Source organism: Cinclus cinclus, chromosome Z, assembly GCF_963662255.1.
Source record: "Cinclus cinclus chromosome Z, bCinCin1.1, whole genome shotgun sequence".
Classification (NCBI taxonomy): domain Eukaryota; kingdom Metazoa; phylum Chordata; class Aves; order Passeriformes; family Cinclidae; genus Cinclus; species Cinclus cinclus.
In genome coordinates, this window is record NC_085084.1 from 85198912 (window position 1) to 85224609 (window position 25698).

The 25698-nt window shown below is 42.9% G+C and overlaps 1 protein-coding gene across 1 annotated transcript; it reads left to right on the top strand.

Moving 5' to 3' along the window:
* The first annotated feature begins 205 nt into the window (after positions 1 to 205).
* MALT1 (MALT1 paracaspase) lies at positions 206 to 17933 on the top strand. Its single transcript, XM_062513475.1, has 17 exons — positions 206 to 357; positions 1164 to 1330; positions 2287 to 2408; positions 2809 to 2959; positions 3083 to 3261; positions 3484 to 3580; positions 4295 to 4327; positions 5380 to 5406; positions 6489 to 6524; positions 7367 to 7570; positions 10688 to 10865; positions 11931 to 12005; positions 12389 to 12516; positions 14054 to 14203; positions 14898 to 15055; positions 15249 to 15374; positions 16102 to 17933. The coding sequence occupies exons 1-17, from the start codon at positions 206 to 208 to the stop codon at positions 16564 to 16566; spliced, it is 2448 nt and encodes an 815-aa protein (XP_062369459.1). The 3' UTR covers positions 16567 to 17933.
* The last annotated feature ends 7765 nt before the right edge of the window (positions 17934 to 25698 follow it).

Below are 25698 nucleotides of genomic sequence, written 5' to 3' on the forward strand. Positions count from 1 at the left end.
TGCAGGAGATCTCGCCCTCTCAATCGGATACACACCACTCCCATTTCAACTCGGGTACAAGCACACCCCCTGTGTGTGTCTGCTCCCTCTCGGCGTCCGCAGGGCCGGCGCGCTCCCCTCAGGGCGCGCTCCCGTCAGGGCGTCCCGTCCCGCGCTGCCCGCGAGGCGCTTCCTTCCGGGCGGCAGCACCGCCCCGGCGGCAGCGATGGAGCGCGGCGCGGCGGGGCCGCTGCCCCTCAGCCGCCTGGCCGGGCCGCTGCTCCGCAGGCTCAGCGAGCTGCTGGACCGCGCGGCGCCCGGCAAGGGCTGGCGGGAGCTGGCGCAGCGAGCGGGGAGCCGCGGCACGGTGCGGCTGAGGTGAGCAGCGGGGCGCGGAGCGGCGGCACCTCTCGGGCCGGCGGTGGGTGCTCGTCTCTCTCTAATTTCGTAAAACACTGAAAGTCCGCTTGATAAGTGAAGGTATCACCACATACTGAAGGTGTCTCTCCGCCAGGTTTGTATGGCACTGTGATTTAATTAAAGAAATGTTGATTAATCTTCTTAGTGGGAATGCGTAGCCTTGTATTCGCTTTGGTTAGCTGTCGTTATTTACTTATTTGTGTTGATTGAATCCACTGTGATTGAAAGTGCATGATGACAGCACCAAAGTTGTAACTACAGTTCGGATGCAGTTAACTACACTGCACAGTCGGTGTGTTAGCCTGGGCTTCAGCAGTCACTTGTTTACAACAACTTTAAAATCAGTCTGATTTTAAAATCAGTCTTCCTGTTCTTTGAAGTTAAAGAGTCTGACTCACTCTCTACGGCTTCTGAATTAGGCTCATGGAAATGAAAGGTTCTGTACTACTTTTTCTGCTGAGACTTCACAAGTGAAAAATAGAAGGTTTCTTAATACATTTGCTGAGAATTTTGAGGTATACACATCTGTTGTACCATCCAGCTCCCTAGTACCAGTTTCTGTCTTGTGGAGGTGTCACTGAATAACCTCTGAGCTCCTGAAACTTGAAAGAAATGCTGCAAATATGTCCAAATCAGCTAGGAATTTCCCATCTCTATTTCTAAAAATCCTTTCATTTATCTACAAGTGATTGCTAACCCAGGTCCTTTCTGAGAAAAAGGTATTAAGAAGGTCTGTGATGTGTCTTTCTCACATTATTCCATAGCCCTCTGGATTTGGAGCAGTGTTCCCTGCAGGTGCTGGAGCCAGAAGGCAGTCCCAGCTGGAGTCTCCTGAAGCTGCTGGGGGATCGAGGCTGCACTGTGGTGGAGCTGGCAGAGTCCTTGCAGGCCCTGGAGCACACAGAGGCTCTCCAGTGTCTCAACCATTCAGGTCAGTTCTGGGCTGTGCTTTCACTGCAGTCCTGGATTTTAGACTGGAAACACTCAAGGTTACACTCTACAGTAAGTAAAAACTTCTTTAGTGCTTGAATTCTGGTAGTGGGGATCCAGATGATTACCAAGGTAATTGGCTCATCTGATTCTGAGGTTAAAAGTAAGCCAAGCCTTCTTGCAGTGTTGTTGCAGACTTGGACTTGGCTGCATGGGTGTGCTGGGTGTTGTCATTCTGTCTGCTGACTGTGCTTTGGTGTCAGCCTGTGCCTCTGGGAGATGCTTATGGACCTGAGATGGACAGGTAGTGCTGCCAGCACCTGGGTCTGGAGGTGTCAATAACTTATCCCAGGTGAAGGGGAAGGGTCCATCCAGTTAGGGCAGTTCTGGTATGTGCTGGATTTGGTCCAGCTTGCTAACTGGACAGGTAAACTAACTTAGGATAGAACTAAATTATTTTCTGCTAACACATGGACTTGATGATCCTTGTGGATCCCTGGTAGTTTAGCATATTCTGTGATTCAGTGTAGTTGTTCACAATGTCTAGGAAGTGGGTCAGCACAAGGACATACACAAGCAGGCCATGTAGATCAAGTGCTACATGCTGATCAGAGCCCTGTCTTAGGTCCTTCTTCTTCAGGATGGGGTGAAATTCAGCCTTTTGGGAAATGCAAAAGGCTTCTCTTTGAACAGGAAGTTGAAATGAGACCTGCAAGCTCCTTGCCATGCTGATGGCTGTCCTATTCTTTGGACAGTGTGTGAAAAGAAGCCATGGGCTGAGAACCATTGTTGGGAGAGTCTTGGGATTTTTCAAGTGTATTGTCACTATTCCATCAACGAAAGTGTTTTCCAGTGTGTCTGCTAAGGATATAACAATTGAATTATAGGTAAGATTATGAATATTGAATTTGCATGTATTTTCTTCATAACTTCCTATGTGTAAATTCTGTCTTAAAGGTATAAAGATCATTGTACAGCCAGACTCTCAAGCAGTGCTCTCTGGTCAGGTTGTCAAGCTGTGCTGCTGGGCAACAGGACATCCATTTGTGCACTACCAGTGGTTCAAGCAGGAAAAAGAGGTAAGAGTTCACAGAGAATGCAGGGTTTTTAAATAGTGAAAATAACACATGATGATTTTGGATCATACTTTTTTTAAGACTCTTATTCACAATGAGAGAAGATGGCTGTATATACTCATAAAACCAAAAGTTTAAGAAATGCTGGATAATGATCCTATGAATGTGATAAAACAAAACACTGATGCCTTATATTCACACCACTTCATTCCTGAGGGCTGTGAATGTGGAATGGGGCAGAAAGGAAGCTGTAAATTCCGTTATCTCAGCCTACCAGTAAACTTTGACTAAGTGAAGGAGTTCAGGGTGGTGTTATGGACTTGGAAATAAATATTATAATGCTTGCTCCTGGTTTAGATTAATTAATCAAAATTGAAGTATTTTTGGTTCACCTGTGATGCAGGTTCCCTCTGGTAATTCTCCAGAACTGGTTTTGAGTCCAGTGAGTGTAAAGGATTCTGGCTTTTACATCTGCCGCGTGAACAGTGAATCTTCTTTCACGTTCAGTCGGTGGGCACGCCTTGAAGTTTGTGAGCTTCAGGATATGCCTTATGGTGAGTGGCAAAAAATACCTTCTGAAACTGCTTTCCTGCTTCCTCAAGGCACTTGGGTCCTTGTTGCTGTGCTTAGGTTGTCTCACACCTCCTTTTCTTGTTACTTCACTTTCATTTTTTAAGGGCGCTTAATGGGTTTGCCTGAAAACAAGCTGTGCATTTGTAATCAGCCTCAGCCACAAAACCTGACAGTGGGGGATGCTTTGGTACTAGAATGTGGAGCTGTTGGAAACCCAATTCCTAATTACCAATGGTTCAGAAATGGATTTCCTTTGGCAAATGGGAGCAAAAATATCTACACAGTAAGTTACTGCAATGGGCCACACTTGGGAGCTAATGTTAAGTACCTTGAGCTTAATACAGAAAGTTCCCTCGAAGAAAGTAATTTCTCCAGAACCTTGATGAAGTGCCTCTTGTAGTTTTTTTACTCTTTCTTGCCTATGGGGCTTAGGTGCCAGCCTTAAATACCTGATGCAGGTATTTTTTGGAGGTCTGTTGAGATGATTGTAATGATGCTTGCGCAGGTAACTTACGTGGATGTGAGACATCAGGGAACATACTGGTGTCATGTATTCAATGACCGGGAGGACAAAGACAGCAAGAAAGTAGAAGTCATTATAGGTAAGGAGTTCTTTCTTCTGTTTCTTCTGTTCTTCTGTTTCAAAGGTCAGCTCCTTTTTCCATTTTTTCCACATCACTAAAATTTATTTTTGAAGCTTTCAGTATTAAGTCAAGCCCATGCCTTCTGTATTTTCAGTTTATCCATTTGTTAAAACACCTAGCAAATGGAACTTTAGAGCAATCTAGCATCTAGCAAATGGAACTTTAGAGCTTTGGGATTTTATGGTAACCAGCACAGAAGTGCTATCCCTTTTTGGCCCTGCCAGCATGTATGTCTTGTCAGCAGATTGCAAGCTAATTTATGCTTTAATTCAACTAAAAACCACTTTAACCCTTGCTGGGGACATGAACTCTGTTACATGGAGTCCTTCAGCAATCAGGACAGGTGAGATTGTTCAAGTAGAATGAATGAACACATTTCAGTGCATGTGTCTTTGCAGTGTGCTCAAGAGGAGCAGATCTGTTGGTATAGCTTCCAGATCTATCTGGCAAGGCTATTGTGTAATTTCCTATCCTAAGAAACACCCTAGTTTAGTACTCCTGAGTTTCAGGAATCATTACTGTACAGTGTTATGGCCAGTGCAGATTTACACTGGTGTAAAGTGAGCCAGATTGCAGAGCAGCTTGAGAGTACCCTTTGTCTTCCACCTTGTGTGCTAACTCTCATAACTGAAAGCTTGTCTTCCAATCTTTTTCCCCTCCTTAAAACTCAAGGAAGGAAAGCTATGGCAGTGGAGTGCACAGAAGGTAATGTAAACCTCTAGTTGTGAATCAGTTTTAAAAATCAGTGATCGGGATGACAGGTTGTTGAGTGTGTTGCTGAAAGGCACGTGTGGGTTAAGAGCTTGGATTTAAAACACTGATTGATGCTGCAACAGTCCTTTTGCATGTGCTTCTCTTCTTTACCTGGACACCATGATCTAGATCACACAGGAGAAAAACCAGGCTACTTTCTTCTTTTAAGGTATTCAAATGAATGTAAAGATCTGGAGATTTCTTCAGTGGGGCTCAGGAGGCAACATCCTAGCAAGAAAGTCTGGAGATGTTCAGGAACCTGAGTGATCTCAGAGAGCTGGCTAGAGCTAGTTCCAGTGTCAGCTCCATGTCTGCAGAAGTGTTTCTAGCAACTTCCTTAGGATGATTTTGTTCTCCTTTGCATTGTTACAACAGGGAGGAAGAAGTGACCTTTAATGTTGGTACCATCCCTTGGCTACTGAGCATCTCAGAGTCCACAATATTCACAGCACAGGAGACTGTGTACAATGATGTGAGGCTGCTCTGAGAGAGCACTGCTGCTTCAGAGATATTACTTTTCCCTGCTTTCTAGTGTTCTCAGAATAGAGAGATGAAACCCCTGGTAGCTTAGAATGTTTGAAAATTGTGTCTGAAGCCTTTCTGATTACACGTGGCTTCCCAAAATCAGATTTTTTGCTCAGGATGTTGCTTTTTCAGCAGCCCTTCAAGCATCTGTTGTCCAGTGGGATGATTCTGGTACCTTGTTTCTTTGTCCTTCATCCTGCTTGCATTCCTGTGGGATTGAGGTGTCATAACTGTCCCCATCTTTGTTTTAACATCTACTGTACTGTGATGCTGTGTCTAGTATAGCTTACTGTATTGCTATAGGATTTTCTCTTCTCTCTGTGTGTGGAATAAACACAAAAGCCAAAGTATTTTGGAAAGGCAGTTTGTTTTCTGTGTTCAGCTTTGTTTAATATGGCATGGCAGTTGCATTTTTACAAGTAAAATGGGGGTGGTTCTTCTTGTTTATACTATTATTTTATTGGTGTTTTCCTTCACAGAAGATTTAAGTGATCTTCCAGAATCAGGCAAGTGATAAGTTTTGAAAAACTTTAATTTTGCATCTTCATTTTATGTTAAAAGTCACTGAAGGCTCGCTGGGTGCAATATAAACTTTACAGTATTTGGGTGTATCTGTAACTGAGAATTGAATAAGACCTGGTATCATCTTAAGAGCAGCACAGCTTTCTGGTTCCAAGAGATTTAACTTAAAGCATATAGAGAATCCTAGGGCTGTTGTTTGTAAAATCACCCAAGGCTGCACACCTACTTACACAGATACAAAGGGAATTATCTTTCTTGTCTGTGGTTTCTTGGGACTCTCAGTTTTAGCACATTGCTGCTTTCTCAGATAATTAATGTGAAAAAGATGTGAGGTGTCTGGCTATCACACATGATGTGTTGAATGGCATATTTCTTACAGTCATGTTGGAGTCAGCCAATGTAATTTGAAGCCTGTTAGGTGCTTATTGTAGAAGTGTAGATTCATAGTGTTGCTCCAGAGGGGATTATCCCTGATACAGTTTTCCCAAAACCTCAACTCCCAAAGATAGTTTTCTGGGTTAGGTATTAAATACATTTGTATTTACTCAGCCTCAGTTTCAATCACTGAAGGGCTTTCTGTCATACTCTGTCATGTTATCCAGGTGTACCACTTTGGCACACTGCTTACTGTTTCTCTTGGCACAGCATTGGCTCTGCCACCCCTCTGTGAAGCACAAAATAAAAGAATTTTCATATCCAGATGGGAATCCCTGCTTAGCATCCCCCATCTTGATTTGTCTGCATTTTGTTTGGAGAGGATGAACTATTCAGATGTCACTGAAAGTGCCAATGTGCAGTTTGTGAAATTCAGCAATCTATTCTTTGTTAATCTATAGAACTAGCTGTTCACATCCTGTCAGGCTATTTGCTGGAAGAGGGTGAAGGAAATCAGCTAAACGAAAACAACAGTATCAGCAAAACATCTCCAAACCCCACCAAGAGGACATTTTCTTGCATTAAACTAGCAAAGTGTTAGATAAAGCAGTGCCACTAGACTAGGGCTGTGGGGAAGATGCAGTTCATTTTCCGTAGTCATTGACACGCTGCACTTTTCTTCTGTTTCAAGCAGACCCACGAGAAGAATCAAGTCACAGACCCATGGGTAAGTAGTTTTTTTACAGTACTGAAATGACTGTATGTATTTGACATCTAGGAAGCAGATTTTTCTGCTTCTGAGTATTGCTGCTACTGATACTGCCAGTGCAGGACCTATGGGGCAAATAGAGAGCTCCAGGGAGGGAGGTCTGTGGGTATTTGTGTAGTCCTTTTAGAATGCTTGCTTGCCCTTTCAAGAGTAAACTCTGCTCAGGGCACCAGTATTTTTAGTGACCCTGTGAAGCATCTGCAGCTTCTCATCTGTTTCAGTTTACTGCTTCAAATTCTTGTGGCCAGGCCTTAGCCAGTGTGTTACTCCATTCCTATGAACACTTGGAGGCAGTGGTATTGGGATGATGCGATAGAGAGGATTGCTATCCTGTCTGCTGAGGAAATGCTGTCCTTGCAGGCTCAGCTCTCTCTGTTCTGTCATGTGGATGCTTTGATGCTGAGCTAAAGCTCATAAAGAGATGGGTAGCACATGTGATATGAATAGTTGCTAGGTTTTTAAATCACATTCTTAAAATTGCACTGTAAACTTGAGTGGCAGGCATGTTGTCCTGATGATACTAAACCAGATGGAAAGGCAGCTGGCCTCTGTCAGAATTGTATGGCTCTTTCAGGTTCATCAGTGTGGGGGGGAGTGTAAGTGCTCACCTCTCACACAGGTAAGTTTTATTCTTCAGGCTGAAAAGAGAGTTAAGCTGTGTTGTTGATGCAAGATGACTTGTAAAATCACATAAAATGAGATTAGATACTCTTTCCACTTTGTAAAACCTTAAATTTAAAGGTGTTGAACTAATGGAATATATAAATGTGACATGTTTTTTTCTCTGTGTTTCTTGGCAGCCACAGACAAGGTGGCTCTGTTAATAGGAAACATGAGCTACTGGTATCATCCCCAGCTCAAGGCTCCAATGGTAGATGTCTATGAATTGACCAGTTTGTTAAGGCAGCTGGATTTCAAAGTTGTTTCTTTGCTGGATCTTACTGAGTCTGAGATGCGAAATGCAGTGGATGAATTTTTACTTCTCCTGGACGAAGGAGTTTATGGTAAGGACACGTAAAATCCCTTCTGAAGTAGTAATTTTTGTATGTATCAAGTAGCAAACATCTGGTATTTGCCTCTGCTAAACAAACTTCAGGGTAAATATGATGTATGTAGAGCGGGAAGAATAAGTTAAAGGCACCCACCAGCATATCCTCCTACTTTGGTTAAAATGTTATTGTTCCTTTACTTTTAGAACAGATCAAATGTTTGAACTTCATTCTTTAACCACACATAAAAGTGCAGTGCAGGCTTTTATTTTGTTTGATAGTATTGGTAGTACTTTGCTTGCCTAGATTTGATTTTGGGGGACAAAGCACAAGACAGAAGTGGGGAAGAGCATGATGGAATTGATGCATGGAGAAAAAGCCTAGCATGGAAAAGGCCAAGAGTGATCTGGTTTGGAGTGTAAGAAAAGTTCTTAGATTTTCCACTGATTGCCACTGTTTTGTCATTTTTCTAAGATTGCATTTGCTAAGACTGTATAAAAACCTCCAGAAAGTATTCAGGACAGAGAGCAAAAAGTTTTTCCATGTCCCTATTTAATAGATTGCAGAATTCCTGTAATAAAAGTCCATTTGAGAAAACATTATTTGATCCCTTTTTGGAACACAAGGTCAGCTTATTTCTTGGCATGACTTATTTTGTGAGTGTGTTACCTGATGCTCTGTCTGTGCAGAACTGCCTGCTCTGACATTTGGGCATTTATATCTGAGCCAAAACCTGCCTGACACGAAGCCTTGATCTGGCAGGAACATGAGGCAGTTTGTTTTTATTATTCCCTGGGAAATAGATGGACTTATCTATTTGGGTGAGGTTTGAGATTTTTGTACCTTCTCCATTTTTCTCAGTAACTGTGGAAGTGAATATAGCAAGTAAAGTACTGAAAGGCTTAAATGAATTTCTCAGGAGCACATGTGAAAGCTCTTACATGGCTTATTTTTGCAGTTGTACTTTTCCAGACAGTTGATATAAAAAGTAAGCAAAACAGTTATTCAGTGGTGATTGGCAATATCTGCTTCAGTTTAAATGATCACTTTGTTCTTTCTGCATAGTGGCTATTAATGGCTTAAAGCCTATAAAAGATGCTGTCACTTCACAAATAGGTAATGATTTATTGCCTTTTCTAGTGGGCATCACTTCAAATAGAAGAGGCATAGTGACTACTGCTATTTAGTCCCTGCTACATATAAACCTGATGCCTAGTAGGTTGTGTAATTCTGGCTTACTGCCAGGAAAGTGGCATTTCAGATGCTGGTCCTTAAGGGCGGGAGTAGTAAACAAAGTGATAATGATTGTCTCCTCTGCTGTCTTAGTCTGTGCTGTTCTAAATGTAGGTTGCAATTAACATTGTATTCCACACAGGGTAAAAGCACAGACCTATGTGTTTGAAAGGCTAAAAATATTTAGTCTGCTTTATTTTTAAATGAGAGGGACTGAGGAAGGGAGGGAGGGAGGCAGATATCACTTATATGCTGACATCTCTGAGGAACCTGAGCCTACTTAAAATTGTTGTGTGTGAGTCTCCGTTGAGGCCCTCCAAACATGTTTACTCCACTTACCCAGGTATGTGCAGATTTATTTCTGATCTTGAGCTCAGCATATTAACTGTTGCAGGTACTTGGCACATAGCATGGTCATCTGCCAAGGATAGAAAAGGAATGTAGTCAGTCAGTAAGTCAGTTGCTTACAGAATATATGCTCAGATGCATAGAATCTCAAATATAACCCTGATTTAGGTCCAGATCCAAACTCTGGAAATCACATTTAGACTTTTAGATTAGGGCCTGACACAAGGTCGTGCTGTTGCACTTCATACCATTTTTAGCCTTCCTGAAGCTCACCAGGCTCAGATAACCCTCAACATTTTCATTTCTTGTAGCTGTGTGTAGTGAAAAGGTGAAAACATCCAGCACGCCCACCTCCATGAGCTACATTAACAGATCATCTTAGTATGTTAGGGTGAGGCTTTTTTTGGGTTTTCTCTGAATGCGCCTGAGTTGTAGTGACTTAAATTTTTCAGCAAATTTTAGTAAGAGTAACAACATAAGAATATTGTATTTCCAACCAGCATAAATTGACAGATTTCTGTTGACTTTTATTCAGCTGAGAACTATATTCCAATTGCAGATCTGACCCACAGACTGCTTTGACTAGATAAATAAAAATTCTTTTTAAAAGATGGAATACACATCATTAAGGAAGAGCAGCACTGGGAATAGGCAATAGGAAAATTCAGTTAAATCATACAACTTGATTGTTGTGCAATCTGGTAACTGCATTTTATGGCAGTAGAGATTATTGATTCTAAGATCATCTAATCTTCATGCAAATTTATATGACTTTAATATTGTACATTTTTATTCATATAAGGAATATCTAACTCATAGCTTGCAGTTCCCTTTCTCAGGACTGAGAAAAACTTTAATTCCCTGATCAGGTTGTTGGGTTTTTTTTCTACAAAAATATTGCATGCTTTATTGAAAATTCTAAATCTTAAAATGTTGTAGACTGTTATGTAGTGACACATGAGGGACATGATGGCAGGATAATAATTTCTGACTAGGTAAGCATGCAAAGAGTTTGTTTGTTGTTTAGTAGACCCAGAAGAGTCATGAGTCTGTAACTAGGAGATATAGCTGCAATCAATTGAACATGAGCTGTTGGTAGTTTAGTAATGGGGATGTGCTCTGGAGTCCTACCAAGCTCTTCAGCATTTCTTTTGTGTTTGTGAACTGCAGACTTACTGCTGCTCAGAGCTTTGTAATTGCACAAGTGAAGAAGATGTTTTACAGTTGGCACATCTCCTTGTTCATATCTGTGAGTTGCACATCACATACAACAGGCTGTCTCTGTTAGAGGTCATAACTACTTAGAGCATTTTAAGAGTGTTTAACTTGGTATGTTTATGCAAATATCTAACTGATTTATTGTATGGGTGATTTTTGTGCTTCTTTTAATTTATTGTGTTAGTGTATTGTGAAGTTGATGTTAACGTGGCTTGGGGTGGCTTCAGTGAACTCCCTGGCCCACAGTCAGCGCTGTGCGTGACGGTTTTGACCTGCTAAAATGGACAGAAGTCTCTGATGCACTGCTCACTGTCACACCTGTTTTGAACTCAGGTTTGTTATACTATGCTGGCCACGGCTACGAAAACTATGGGAACAGTTTCATGGTTCCTATTGATGCTCCAAATCCCTACCACTCAGCAAACTGCCTGTGTGTGCAGAACATCCTGCGGCTGATGCAGGAGAAGCAGACGGGACTCAACGTGTTCCTGCTGGATATGTGTCGTAAAAGGTATCTCCTGCATTCCTGGCTGCTGAGAGCTGACCTCAGCTCTTTGGGATCTTAACAGAAAGCTGGGCCTTGAGTGTTTTTAGCATCAGTAGGATTCACCCACAGACTTCTGCCTGTGGCCTTGGGTAGAGATGTGAACATGGTGGTTAGACTTTGTCCCCAAGGGTACATACCCGCCTCCTGATTTCAATGACATTTATTACTTTCTTGCTGTTGTTTTTTAAAAGTTATAGAAGTGAAATTGGGCATCTTAAAGAAGAAACGGGACCCTTTCCCCTGGGTTCATTATCCATTCATTACAGGGAGGAAGTAGAATCCCTGTGATCAAAAGCATAGTAACTTAGCAGAAAGGCTCAAGTGAAGTGCTTATTTTAAAACTCTTTTGAGATCTAGGGATTTTGCTTCTATACTGAGGATGTTGTAACTGTATTTAGAGGTTAAAAACAAACTGATTTATGAGATTTTTCTACACAAAGTACTGTTTTCTTTCCATGTTGGAAAACTACTGTCTGTGATCAATTAAACTTGCACTTGAAATCAGCACTTCTGGTAGTTGGTCTCTGAGGAAATTTTTAATAACAGAAAATTGCTGGTGCTTTAGTATCTGTGGAGCCTCTAAACTTCTCTGCTAATAAAATGCCTATGGCACAATTCAGCTTTGCAATCTGCTGCCCAAATAGAAAATTCATCAATGTAAGCCTCATACTAACAACACCATGTTTGGTGGGGAAAAGAAAAAACTTAAAAAAAAAAAATCCATTTTTGAAAAAAACTAAAATGGGTGGACATCAGAATTGTGTTTTGCAGAGATTGCTGCCAAACTCTACTGGTTACTACAGCATGCCCTTCTCTGGGTAATGCATGGTGCTTCTGTCTTTACACTGTCCTCAGGCAGAGTGTTGATGGTGTTGACTTTGGTATTTGAGCAGTCAGAATTCATTCCAGACTTGCAGGAGTGAAACAAATTACTGGTTCTGAACTCTGCTCTTTTTTGTATTTTGAATTTGTTGCCGTTATTAGTTCTCAAATTATTATTTTACTTTATTGTGTTTCCATTTATTACAGAAATGAATATGATGACACAATTCTTATCTTGGATGCTCTGAAGGTTACGGCCAACATTGTTTTTGGATATGCAACGTAAGGAAGTTTTTCTTCTTCTATGCCACAGAAATGACTTGAGATTGTATAGCTGATCTTTTTCAGAACTGTGCTGTGGGCCAGTCACCTTTTCAAGTGCAAAAACTGCTGAATAGCTGTAGTCAGGAGCTTTACTAAAGTCATCTATAATAAATTTAAGCTCCTCATATGAACAGTTTGATGAACAGGTCTAGTCTGTGATGTCATTTTAAAGAGAAACTTCCATCAGCTGCTTGCAAGGGAACACGAAGAGCATGTTGGCCTTGGACACAACCTGGTTTTCAAACTGTGGGGTTTCTTTTCCCCATTCCCAATATAAATTTAGTCTTAATCATGCAGGTTTTTCAGTGTTTTTTCCTTTTCTGATGCTGATGCTCTCACAGGTGCCAAGGAGCAGAAGCTTTTGAAATTCAGCAGTTGGGGTTGGCCAATGGAATCTTCATGAAGTTCCTGAAGGACCGTTTGTTAGAAGACAAGAAGGTCACTGTTGTGCTTGATGAGGTTGCAGAAGGTGAACTCCAGCTTACTGCACTGACAATCTCCTCAGTCTGCATTACTGAAAACAACTTTGCTTTCATGTCCTTCCTTTCATGGTGAATGTGTTACACTACTTAAATCTCTTTCTTACAGTGTTTTGTTCGCATAGCAGGTGCTACTGGGCAGCATATTAACAACACTGCTAATGCTGAGCTTCTTTTATAGTGTTCAATTTTATACTTTCCTCTTCAGTGAACCTTATTTGTTCTGGGTATCTGCATGGAGCTTTGAATTTTCCATCCACAAAGCTGCTCTTCTGTCCTGTGGTGCCAGCTTCTTGTGGTAGTCCAGTCGTTTGCATGTTTATTTAAACAATTAACATAATCCTACTTGCCTCAGAATCCTATAGCAATGATAATGATTTGTTCTCTAAGTGCAGTAAAAAGGGCAGTGCACTGTATTAATTTGCCTGGTTCAATGATAGTATTTTTACGTTGATGGGAGAAGCACTAAAGTGAAAAGTGTGGAGGGAAAGCATACTGCTTCTCTGCAAACACCTACTCCAAGCACAGCATAGTGTCAGACTGGTGTGTGTAGGTGCATCAGCCCAGCTCTGCCCTGGGTCCAGTAGCCTGGGGCAGCTGCAGTCCCAGAGCTTTGTGTTCTGTTCAGGAGTGCAGGGAAAGATTGACTTGTCAGGCAGCGTGACAAGCACTGCTGTGAGCACTGCCAGGTGTTGGGTATTGGTGTACACAGGTGCCATGCAGAGGAATGTTCCCATTAAGTGTTCCACGGAAACAGCCCCCATGGAAAAGGCTGCAGCCTGCTGGCACCGTGGTTCTTGCTGTGCCTTTGCCACAAGAGTGCAGTGCTGGCTCATGGTCCACTTGGTGGCCTCCAGGTCCCCGAGGTCCTTCCCTGCTGAGCTGCATCCCAATGAATCAGGCCCTTTGAGGATGTGTGCAAGGGATTATGCCTGCCTGGGAGCAGAATTTGGTGTTCCCTGTTACTGGACTTCATTACATTCTTCTCTGCCTAATTCAGCAGCCTGTCCAGGACCCTCTAAAGAGCAGTACAGTCTTGTGGAGTATCAGCCACTCCTCTCAGTTTTTAATCATCTGCAAACTTGCCAAGTTTAGCACTCTGTCCTGACATCTGGGTCATTAGTGATGCTGTGAAATAATCAATATTGGGCCCTTGTATCTAAACCTTAAATACCCCCCTTGCCCCAAATTCTTTAGAATGATCTCCTTCAATGGAGTTACTCACATTCTTGAAATTAGTCACTCTAATTAGGACCTTACCCAGTCAGAGCTGTGATGGTGCTTGGACTGGCTCTGAGGAACAGGGGATGATGTTGGCCAGGCCACATGCAACCCCTTGGGGCTCTGCAGAGCTGCTTTGGCCTTCAGGGAAGGAAGAGGCAAAGAATATTTGTAAAACTGCAGCTCCTGATGGATGTGCTGGCTCTGGCATAACCACAGCAACTACACATTGCAGGAGGGTACTTAATTCAGTTGGAATTGCAGCTGTATTGATTTTAAAAGAACCTTTCTGCGTCTTGTTTTTAGATATGGGCAAGTGTCACCTTACCAAAGGCAAGCAAGCCCTGGAGATCCGCAGTTGCTTGTCAGAGAAAAGGGCATTAACTGATCCTGTTCAACAAAGCACATCTTCTGCAGAGTCCCTGGCACGGAACCTGCAGTGGGCCAAAGCTCATGGTACAGTACAATCTGCTTTTAGATGATCCTACTGCCATGATGGGAGAAGGGAGAGCATGTACTATTGAATGGAAATGGAAGAAATTCAAGGTTATAGCGACATTTTCATTTCTATGTTCAGTTGGAACTTTTTGTGTTGGGGTTTACCCCTACATGAGATAGTAAAGAACAAGGTGACATGTAGAATTCATGGATATTCAGTATATTTAAGACCACTCAGACACTGGAGAGGAGACTTACGGGTTGTCTGCCTTCTGGGACCGTGTCCCAGTACTGCATCTCTAGCAGTGACATTTGTAAGATGTCACTGATCTCATTCTCAAGTCATCAACTAAAATACCCAGGTGAACTGTATGGTAAATGTGCATGATGAAAAGAAGTTTTCAGTGCAGACAGCTAAGAAAAATAAGACTCAGATGAGTTCCAGGCTTCCCAGCCTTTTAAGAAGGGCGGTGGGGTTTTTACCTTTACCTAAACTTGTTGGAGTACATCTTCAAATTTCTTTTGACAGCTGGGGCAGAGCGTCAGGGATGGCATTTCTAAGACCACTTGTTGTATAGGAAGACTCTTCCAGAGATGCAGATGTTTATTTGTGATGCCAAACACTTAATTCTTGTTTGTTAAATGATTGAAAAGGAAAAATGTATATGCTAAGTTTATATTTAGACTGTAACAATGTGTTATTTATTGGCAGAGCTTCCAGAAAGTATGTCCCTTGAATTCCAGTGTGGCGTTCAGATTCAGTTGGGGTTTGCAGCCGAGTTCTCCAATGTCATGATAATCTATACACGGATAGTTAAGAAGCCCCCTGAAATCACAGCTTGCAGAGCCCACATCACAGACTTCCCACTTGTAAGTTCTTCCTGCTGCTGTCTTGTGATCTTGCTCCACTGAGGTTGAAAATTTTCTGCTCCACCCATATCATGCTGCATCTTGTATAATTAAAATGGGTCTAAAGTGCTGCAACTTCTCAAACTGAAAGAAATACTATCTTATGATCTACAAATTCTGTATCATCAATTATCTTTTTTTTTCCTTGCAACAGGACTTGGATGTAGATCCTAAAGAGACCAATAAAGGAACTCCTGAGGAAACTGGAAGCTATTTAGTATCAAAGGACCTTCCCAAACACTGCCTCTACACTAGGCTGAGTGCACTGCAAAAACTAAGGGTTAGTATATACCAAGTTTGCCCAGAAATTGACATTATTTATGTTGCTTTGCAGTTCTGTTGAGGCAGCTGTGTATTGTTAGTGTAGCAAGTTCTTTGGAGGGAAAGAATGGATAATAACAGTTTAGTGACTTTAATTTCAGCTGAAAAGTAAAAGGCAGGGAATTGATGTGTATGCAATCCTGAAACCAGTGTGCAAGGCCCTTTGTATTTTCCAGGCCCATGCTGAACTTGGCCAAGATGGTTATTTTTGTGCAGATCACGTATTGCATGCTCTGAGGGTGTTCCTATGCTTTTTGGGAAGAACATGAGCTGAAGCAGAGCTGCCTCTTACAAAGTCATTAGTAGGAGATGAAAGTGGTGTGTATCATCAGCCTGTGCTCCTGGGCACACAGTTTTTGAAAGGTTCTCACCTCAGCAGTCTGGGGCACTGCTAAGTGTCTCTGTATCTTTGTGTCATGAACATCTGTGCCAGACACAGCCTGGCATCTCTTCTTCAGTGTTTTTGGCACTGAGGTAACACAAGTGCTTCTGGAAATACAGAATGTTCAGTGAGCAAGGAGTGACCAAAAGAGGACCTCAGGAAACAAGGCTTTCCAGTTGTGTGTCTCTAGCTCCTAAAAAGGTCACTCTGCTTCTCCATGAGACCAGAGCCTCTCTGAGGGTTTCCTGTAGTATTTATTTGGAGAGGAAGTATAACTTTGTGTCCCCGCTTTCTGCTTTTACAGGAACATTTAATCTTCACTGTTTGCTTGCACTATGAGTATTCAGGAATAGAAGATACAATGGATGAAAGAAAAGAAATTAATGTTGGGAAGCCCCTTATTGCTAAATTAGGCCTTCACCATGGATTCAAAACCAGGAACTGTCCCCAGAACTGTTGCATACCTGGTTATCCTTTTCATAATCCAGTAGAATGGAATCCAGAGGCAGCTGAATACTACACCCCTAGTCATTGCCAACCCAGTTCTTGTCCAGGTGTTTACCATCCAAACTGTGCTTGCTCAACCAGCATCACACAGCCAGAGGCATGTTCCTGCAATGAAACTTCCAGGATACTGTCTTCAAGACATGAAGTACAGCATTATTCACCCACTGTGGAAAAGAGTAATGTACCAGTAGAGACCACTGATGATACTGTTGAACTGGAATTCTTCCTCTCTGACAGCCTTAGCTTCTCTGAACAGCAATAGCTGGGATGTGTCTGGAATAGACCAGAGTGGCATCCTTGAACAGAGAGGCCTCCACAGTGCCTCTCCATCTTCTCGAGTTTGGAGACTTCTGGACAAGGCCCTGGAGAGTCTAGAGTAAGTTCTGGGAGTGAGGTTGTGATGAAAAGTTTTCATATCCTAACAGACAAAACTGCACCAATAGATTAAGGAATGAAAAATTTATGATTTTTATTTTTTTCACCTACTATATGTTGTTTGATACAGGGAAAAATCTGAACTGCTCAGTTTCCTATTCTGTTCTTTGGCTGCTGTGTGTTAGGATTGGTCACTGATATTCCAGTGCTTTGGATGTAGCCAAAAAGCAGCTCTGACTGCATTCTCCTCTCTGATTGTCAGATGTCCAGTGTCTGACAGCATCTGAGATGGGTAAGATCTGTGCAAATAACCCAAAACCTGGAGAGCCAGCAAACTGACGTCACTTTTGTTTTTAAGAGAACTACAGATTGTCAGAGGGAGCAAAGTCATGGAATCATACTGTGGTGGATTGTTTTTATTATGATTTTTTTTTCTTTTACTTAACACAACAGTCAAGATTTTTGCTGATCTGGTATCTGGTTTTTCATGTTCTGGAAGAACACTTAACTGGAAAGATGAGGACAAGTGCCTGCTCATAGCAAGCAAGTTATTGTATGGTCAGTCTGACAGGCATGCTGGGGGCTAAAATAAGCATCGCAGGAAAAGTGATCTTTTGTTAGGTCTTTGAAAGTTTTGACGCTTTGAAAATGCAAAAATATTGGGATGTGAGGAAACTAGAATCAAAGGGAGCTGTCAGTCAGGGGTAGTAGCTTCTTCTGCACTGGTAATATTGAGAAGAAGAATTGCTTTTATTAAGATACCTATCACAAAAACAAAATAAGTGAATGCTGTTGAGGCAGACAAGCCAGTTTCAATCTCCAGTGGAGAGTGCTGCAATCTGGTGGCCTGGCAATATTCAGGATGGGCACGGAGGGCTGTCCTGGTGTGGCCATAAAACTTCTGAGATGGGAATGTTAATGCATCTTTAACTAGATCTAGTGATCTTCAGGTTGCTCTGTGCTGAAAGGTTGATATAGGTACATGGATATAGCTATTTCCAGGATGATAGCCATACTTGAAGTAATCTGTACATGAGCTTGAATTTCTGTTTTCCTTCTACAGGGTGTTAAATAGTGCCATACCTATTAATGAATGAATTGTACCTGCATTAACTGTTCTGTGCAGTTGACTTCTAAATCATAGCTATAGCTTGAGATATGGTCTAGGAGTGTAATACTTAGCTAATACTTCATCTGTTTTCTAATTTGTGTAAAAGCTTATTCTTTTTTCTTACTGTGTAATAAATCGTTGTCCACAAAATTATGTATTATGTGCATATGTAGTTGCTACATTCTTCTATGACTTCCAGTCTTAAAAAGCCCAAAACTTTATTGAAACAAAACATACAGTGAAATAATTTCCTTAACATAAAAGAAGGGGAAATCTGAATCATGAGCTTCAGCTCAAGATATACAGATCTGGGCCTGGATTGATACCCTTGCTTCTCGAAGCTCAACCCTTGCCTCTTGAGATGTTTGATCTTTAATAGGTACCCTTGGACATATTTATATATGCATGTTTGTACTTCTCTGTGTGTGAATTTATTTAAATCCCCTATGGGAGATATAGTATGGGTATTGGCATCTTAGATCTAGAATTAAATCCCTGCTGTGCTTACAGGATTTGAATCGTTTCACAAATGTTAAATTAGTCGGCAGTTAGGTGCTGCTAAATCCTTTAGGCATAAACCCTTGCCCAAGTCTGAACCCTGTGACTCAGCAGCAGGGCCTCCCTTAGCCTTTGGCATCCATAGTGCCTGTGTAAATCATTCTGCACTGATTCCAGACAGATTTTCCTCTGTGTGCATCGTCCCATGTAGCAGTTACCAGAGTGAACCCTGCTATTCAACCTCATCACCCTTTTGCACATTTACATGAAACCTGCTTTTGCTAATGCCTTTAATGGAGGTTCTCTAAGTGACCTAAACCACTCAGACTTGTCCAAATCGTCTGACAAAAGCCTGCCTGTGGCAGTAGAGCATGTAGAGAAAAACTTACCTGTCTGAGCCCTCTGTAAAAAGAGAATGGTGATGGAAAGGCATTTTCTCACTGCAGCACTGTCTATAGGAACTGCTCTAACTGTTCTAATCATTAGTGTTCAGAATGAAATCCTCTGATTTTTCAGCACAAGCTGCAAGCAGCACCCATTTCTTTGGCTCACGTCCAGGAAAGCACTTTAAAAGTTCAACAGGCATAAATTAACATTTCAATCTCAGTGAAATTGGTGGGATTAAAAGACATGCCTAAACTTAGGCAGTTGTTACAGCTCTCTTTGGCTTTTGTACACTTTCTAAATTGAAGCCTCAGGGTTTGTTTTTTTCCTACAGTGCAGTTATTTAGAGATAGTTATTTTTTGCTAAAGCATCTGGTAGGTTAAATTGCTGTGCCCTCTGCTTTAGCTATATGGTTTTGTATAACGGAAATGTTTGTTACCTGGGTTTGGATGTTGAATAGGTTTAGAAGAAAGGTTTAAGGTAATCCAGATAAACTCAGGCTTCTTTGGCAAAAGAAGGCTTCATGTGCTTCAGAAAGGCCAAGACATTCTTCCCTTGTGTCTTCTCCACTTCTCACCACACTGCAGTAAGGTGGGAGTGCATTTACCTTCTGTAGCTCCATAGAGCTCTGCAAGCTGGCTCCTCTTGTTATCCTGAGAGGCCTGAAACTGCCTCTGGCTCCAGAAGACCATCTGCACCATTGAACTCTTCAGTAGATTTCAGGGCTGGTGGTGTTGTCTCTGTAGTTTCTGCCTTGGTTCATGCATCAACTACTTTTCCTCATTCTGTCACTAATTAGTAACTTTGGCAACTCTTACATGCAGTAAGCTCCTGGGCTATGTTCACCTTGACATAAATTCCTCACTGCCGTAATGCAGATATGTTTCAGTATTACTTCCTTGCATAGAATTTTAATTCAGGCACAGTAAGATCTCACTTCTTAGAGTGCATCATTCTGAGCTCCAAGGATTTTGCTGGGAATTTGAGATAGGTTTAAAGTATTAGGTGGAGGAGGACGGGTTGAAGATTTCAGGGAGTTTGGTTTGTTGCATTTTTTAAAAAGGTTGATCATTTAGTAATTGCAGTAGTGTAGGAATGGAGTGAGGACACCTCTACATTGTGGCAATTAGGCAGTTAGTAATTTCTAAGGTATTGCTGCAGCAATTTAGTCATACGAAGCTTATTTTAAGAGCTAGTGAGAAGAAATGCTGTCTCTCATCCTTGTTGTTGGCACATGGTAAGCAGGAGCCCTGGGTCCCTGTGGGGGTGTGTTACCACAGTGACCAGCTTCCACATCTGCAGCAGCTGTGGGAGGAAGCCACCAGGCTTTCCCCATCTGCCCTTCAGACAGAATCTGCTGGCACCCTGCTTTCAGCTTGCAAAGGCACTTGCAATTAGGATGAAAAGTTTTCAACCTGTTATGCAAATTACTTCACTACACATAAGATCAAGCTGCTGTCAGATGCTTCCTGGGCTCTCTGATGACTTAACATGGAAGTTATGATTTATTTCATCTCTCTAAACATGAGCCTGCTCTGCTTCCTGACATCTTGTAAGAAGAGGGTTGTTGATTGTGTGTGGCAGGACAGCACCTGTCACAGACTCACCAAATATGCTGAGTTGGAAGGTACCCACAAGGATCATGGAGTCCAACTCCTTGCCCTGTACAAGGCCATCCCCAAGAGTCACACCTTGTGCCTGGGAGCATGCAAATGCTCCTGGAGCTCTATCAGCCTTGGGACTGTGACATTCCCTGGTGAGCCTGTTCAGTGTCCTACCACCCTCTGGGTGAAGAATCTTTTTCTAATAGCTAACCTAAACCTAACTTAAAACTCCCCTGCCACAACTTCAGGCCATTCCCTTGGGTCCTGTCAACAGTCACCACAGAGAAGAGATCAATGCCTGCAGAGGTAAGCACCTCTTCTGTGGGCTACCATCAGGCAGCCTGTCAGAAACTGCTCCAATTATTCCCCTCTGAAAGGGCTGTTTACCAGAGCTGTAGGTGTTTAAAGCAGTCCCAGGAGTCTTCTCTGTTCACATCCTGTCTTCTTTGTGCCTGCCAGCTCTTTCCCTCTTTCCACTTCTGCTGTATGGCAGTAGTATGCATGAGACCTGCCTTGCAGGACCAGAATTGGGCCAGAAATTTTTCAGGACTGCTTTGAGATATTAATAATGTACCAAATCTGGTATATTTTTTTTTTTTTTGTCTGTAAGAAGCATAACGGTCCTTTAAGAAGCTACAGAGTCACTACAAAATACTGGTTTGCTGATTCTCAAAGCTTTGTAGGCTTTTTTTCATGCTCGCCTTAGGGATATGCAGAAAACTGCTGCAGATTCTGATTTAGTCTTGCAGCTGCAAGAAAACATGATTTTGAAACACCCATTGGATTACCAGCTCTTATTTTAGTGGAAATAGTGGATTCATTTGAATCAGAAAGTAGCTGTGCTTCATGACAAGCCTTTTACCCAGACTGGCAGGTAGAGAACTGAGGCTGTTTGTACCTCACTGCATCCCAACACATAAATCAGAGGTGGGACTCGTTACCACTGCAGAGCCTCCCTGCTAGTTTCTCTCTCTCTTGCTGTCTGCACTGGGATAATCCAGGTTTTAACATGAGTACAACGTGCTTTCCTGTGGTGGGGCACACAAGAGTAAGCCACTTCCCAGATGGAGTGAGTTTTACTTGAAATGAGGTGTTTTACCCTCCACTCTGGTGTTGTCTTGCCATCAGCATCTTTTCTCCTTTTCTGATCTGCTGAAGAGCCACGTGCCCAGCGGGCCCTTAGTAACCTGCATGTGCTGGGACACCTTTACATGGGAACTCCTCATCTCTACTGCTGGCAATCCAGTAATCTCTTATTTTCTTTATAAAGAAGACAAACAAAAACCTTATTTTGTTGTTGTTTTGTGGAGACTGTAAGTTTCCACAACTGGAAAAGCTCTATTTGATGTCATGCAACAACTCTTAACAGAATATGATAGCAAAGAAGGATTAAACCCAGGTTTGTTACCTAAAGGTTCCCAAGAGAAATAACTGCCCTTTCTCAAGTAATTTTGTTTACAGTTATTTTCCTTTTAGACTAGTTAGTTACACTATTTTCTTATCGCTATAGTCTTCATGCTATTTAATAGTTACAATACAGTTAATATATAGTTAATAATAGGGCTGTCTTGAGAATGGTACTAATAATGTTTTTCCTTATACAAGTGATCCTGAGTCATTGGTGACAGCAGCTTCTCAAGCTGGCAGATGGTGTCTCTGTAAGAAAACATGTTTTCTTGCCTTGCCCATCAGTTCATTCCCAGACTAAGCAAAGAGAACTCAGTAGCAGCGTCTGTTGATGGAATAGTTCCTGTTAAATTCCATCTGCCTGCCAGCTCTAGGATGTTCAAACTGTGGTGTGTATATAAGGTACAAAAGGTATAATTAGAATTCTGATGTATCACAAACTAGAGTGGGTTGAGTTATGTAAGATGGACGTTTTTGGACACCCCTAAGTAATAAAAAAATCTCATGAGAGATGATGCTCAGTAGTTGTTTTTCCAGCCTGCATTATTATTTGCACCCATGAAGTGCAAGATGGAGATTTTTGACTGATCTGAAGCCAAGCCACTTCTTGCACAGTGACTGCATGGAAGCCTAACTTCTGAAGCAGAGGTTTTGGAGATGAAGGGACAAAGAGAAAAAAGAGAAAAGATCCCTGGGGCTGGAAGGGAGGATAAGCCCCTCCCCACCCAGACAATGTAAGCCTATAATTTGACCAAGCAGGTGCAGGGAGCCCCAGCACTGTCACTGGTGACAGCAGCAGGTGCCTTGCCATTGGCTCGTGGTGGCCACCGCACTGCGTGGGAAACCCATGCTCAAGCAGAGCAGCTGGAGGAACATGTGCTCCCATACCGCATGCCCCACAGGGAGTACTATTCTGTCACTGGGGGATCCTTCCAGGCAGGTAGCCCTGCTGCAGCAGTTCTTTCACATGAAACAAGTCATGAGGCTGCCACCTGTCCTTTTGTACTGCAGAGGGGAAAGCTTTCTGAGACTGCTAATATGGCTGATAGAACTAAGCATGGGCTGCTGCTGAACGGTGAAACCCTTAGGCTATGGCTGGATGCCGCTCTGGTGCTTCTCCTGTCCGTGCCTCATACCCAAGAGATTATCCTGGTCTCTTCTCTCCCTTTGTGAATGGGAGAGGGTTGTCCCTAGTGCTGGCACATCCAAGGAGCAGTGTGGTGTGCCACAGGGTGGTGTGGTATGACATCGTAAGTGTTTTCCTAACTTAGGTGCACTCTAAAATATTTTTGGTGGTGTAGGTTTGTTGGGTACTTTTAACACTTTTGTGGAGTAGCAGAGCACTCAGCAGTTGGGACGTGCAGCAGCTTCCCTCCCTCTCACCATGCAAACACAGGCAAAGTCATCTTTGGAGCATGGGTAATGCCAAAGCCCAGTAAGGATTTAGTGAACTGGCAAGGACAGGATGGTACCTTGGGCTAGGGGACTGCCTGCAGTAGACCTTGGGGTCGGAAGAGCGAAGTTGTCAACAAGCTGTTGTTTGAGCTACAGCCAATAGCCAGCTGTTATTAAATCTTGTCTAATGGGAGAATCACTGCAGAGGCAGCAGTATTTGCAATTTGAAAGAAATGAAAATTGTGATAATAAACCCCTGTCTGTCCTAGGGAGGGACCAAAACCAGGACATGCCGGCCACCAGCCCCCCCAACCCGGGGCATCTCTTGCTGATCACTGTGTGTTCAGAGATTTGTTCAGGAGACTTTTATGGCAGCAGACAGGAAAGTTTGCAACATGGGAAGTAGTGTTGTTACACAAACTGAATGGAATTTGTATAATCCTGACTCATCTTCGGTAGGTGGGGATGAATCAGATGTCCCTTTTCCAGCAGGAGATGCCAAGGACCAGCATGGAAAGTATGAGTGCTTGAAAGACTTCCTGGCCATGCCAGCCACAAACCAGCAAGGCGCCTTGATTTTAACTTTGCTTCCATTGTAGGAAGATTATCACAGGCAGCTTGGAATCAGCAACCACAGCCAGACTGAGGTGCTGCTGCCACCCTCATCTGTGAGGGCAGCATTTCCTGAAGTAAACAGAGGAAAAGTGGCAGAAAAATGACTCTTGGGTTCCTCCTTCCTTCCTCCTTCCTAGCCTCCTTAGTAGGCTCTGGAAAGGCAGAAGTGCAAGCACAGCTGCTGCTGGTCCCGAGTGCCTGTGTGCCCATTCCTGCACAGGGGCAGCACCTCTTGTGTCACACAGCATTGTCCCCAGCGCCCCTCTCCTCAGCTGTCCAGGTGCCAGCCCTGAAAGACCAGCAGGAACTCTGCCTGTGATTTGGGATGGATTTCTCAAGCTCATTGACACCCAGAGCTATGCAGTGTCTCCCACTTCCTAAGGCCCTCCCAAAGCAAGATTGCACCTGTGCCTGTTGTGTCTGTTCTCACAGACACAGAACCCTCGTGGGTTCTGGAATACAGCGTCTTCTCTCACTTCTTGGTGTCTTCTTCCAAGAAAGAAGTGTCTGGAGCACACAGATGGTATCTGCCCCTGCTCAGACCCATAAGTCATGGCAGCAGTTGTCACACCTTGCGGGACCATATACACGTAAACTACTGGCAGTTTCTGTCCTCTACTTCACTGCTTGAAGTAATGTATTGAGTAGTTTGGTGGGATACATACTCAGCTATACCAAGATTTTCTGAGAAAATTATATTAAGTAACATCTAGAACAAAATGTAAGTTGGGCAGCAACACTTGCTCTCTGTGTGGTTTGCAGGATCACTGCATGGGTATTACTCATCTCCCACCCTGTTTTCAGGTTCAGCACTCTCCTTTTGCTGGGTAAATGCACGGAACACACAGCACAGGAGTTGTTGATGGCACCATCTGCAAAAGCCTAATGGCTCATTCATTAAGCAGTGGGAACCGGCACCGCCACAGTCTAATCAGATATTGTATGATGAATAACTCAGAATAATCCTCGTATACTTGAATAAATATCAGGAGGAAAGGAAAAAGCCCCATACATATGGCACTATGTTAAGGGAACAAAACAGGCATTCTTCAATGTGCCAGGCTGCTGAGCTCTGTGGTACTGATGTTAATCATGCAGGTGGCTAATTTCAAATGAGGAACTGACTGAGGGATTCTGGCCCGGCATTTGGAAGGTGTTCTTAACTGGAAAAGAGCAGAGTGTCACAGAAAATGTAAAAATCCATCAGCCTCGCTTTCTGCAATGTGCCTGTGGTTGTGTTGTGTAAGCAGCTGGGGGACTGCATTTGGGAGGTCTGGCCTGAGACTGTGTTCCTTGTGGTGCTGGGCAGATGGCTGTGATCAGGTGTGTGCTGTCCCTCAGCAGCTCCTGCCTGCACACCCTGAGCTGCTGATCTGGCTGAAGTACTGGTGTGGTGCACTCACAGCACTAAGTGACCAGTGCTCAAAGAGCCTCAGGGTGGTAGGTGCTGTATAAATGGAGTATACAGACATAAGGTATTACGGTGCATAGTTTTTCACCAGAGCCTGTAGTGACAGGGCAAGGGATGACAGTTTAAAATTATCAGAGAGCAGGATTAGATTGGAAATAAGGAATATATCCTTCCCTGTGGGGGGAGTGAGACACTAGCAGATTGCCCAGAGGAGCTGTGGCTGCCCCACCTCTGGAGGAGTCAGTTTCTCCAAAAACACTACTCCTGTGCAGAAGAAATGCCTTTCCAGCTTCTGACAATCATGAAGTCATACAAGTTTTTCTATTTCAATTTTCCTATTTCATATCTAGAAATGCTTGGGCTTGAAGGCATGCTTTTGCCAACAGATGTAACTCTGTGACAGTGCCTACAGCTGTCTGCCTTAAACACACCAGTGTCACTGCTTGGCAGCTTGAGGATGAGCCAGCAAGTGTTTCAGGCAGATGGCCTGTGTACCAGGCCTGGTGCAAGTGCAACACCGAGTCTCATATATGTGCAGATTTTGAGCAAAGCCCTTTTTTTCCCACTGGGAATGTTCTTCATACTATAGTGCA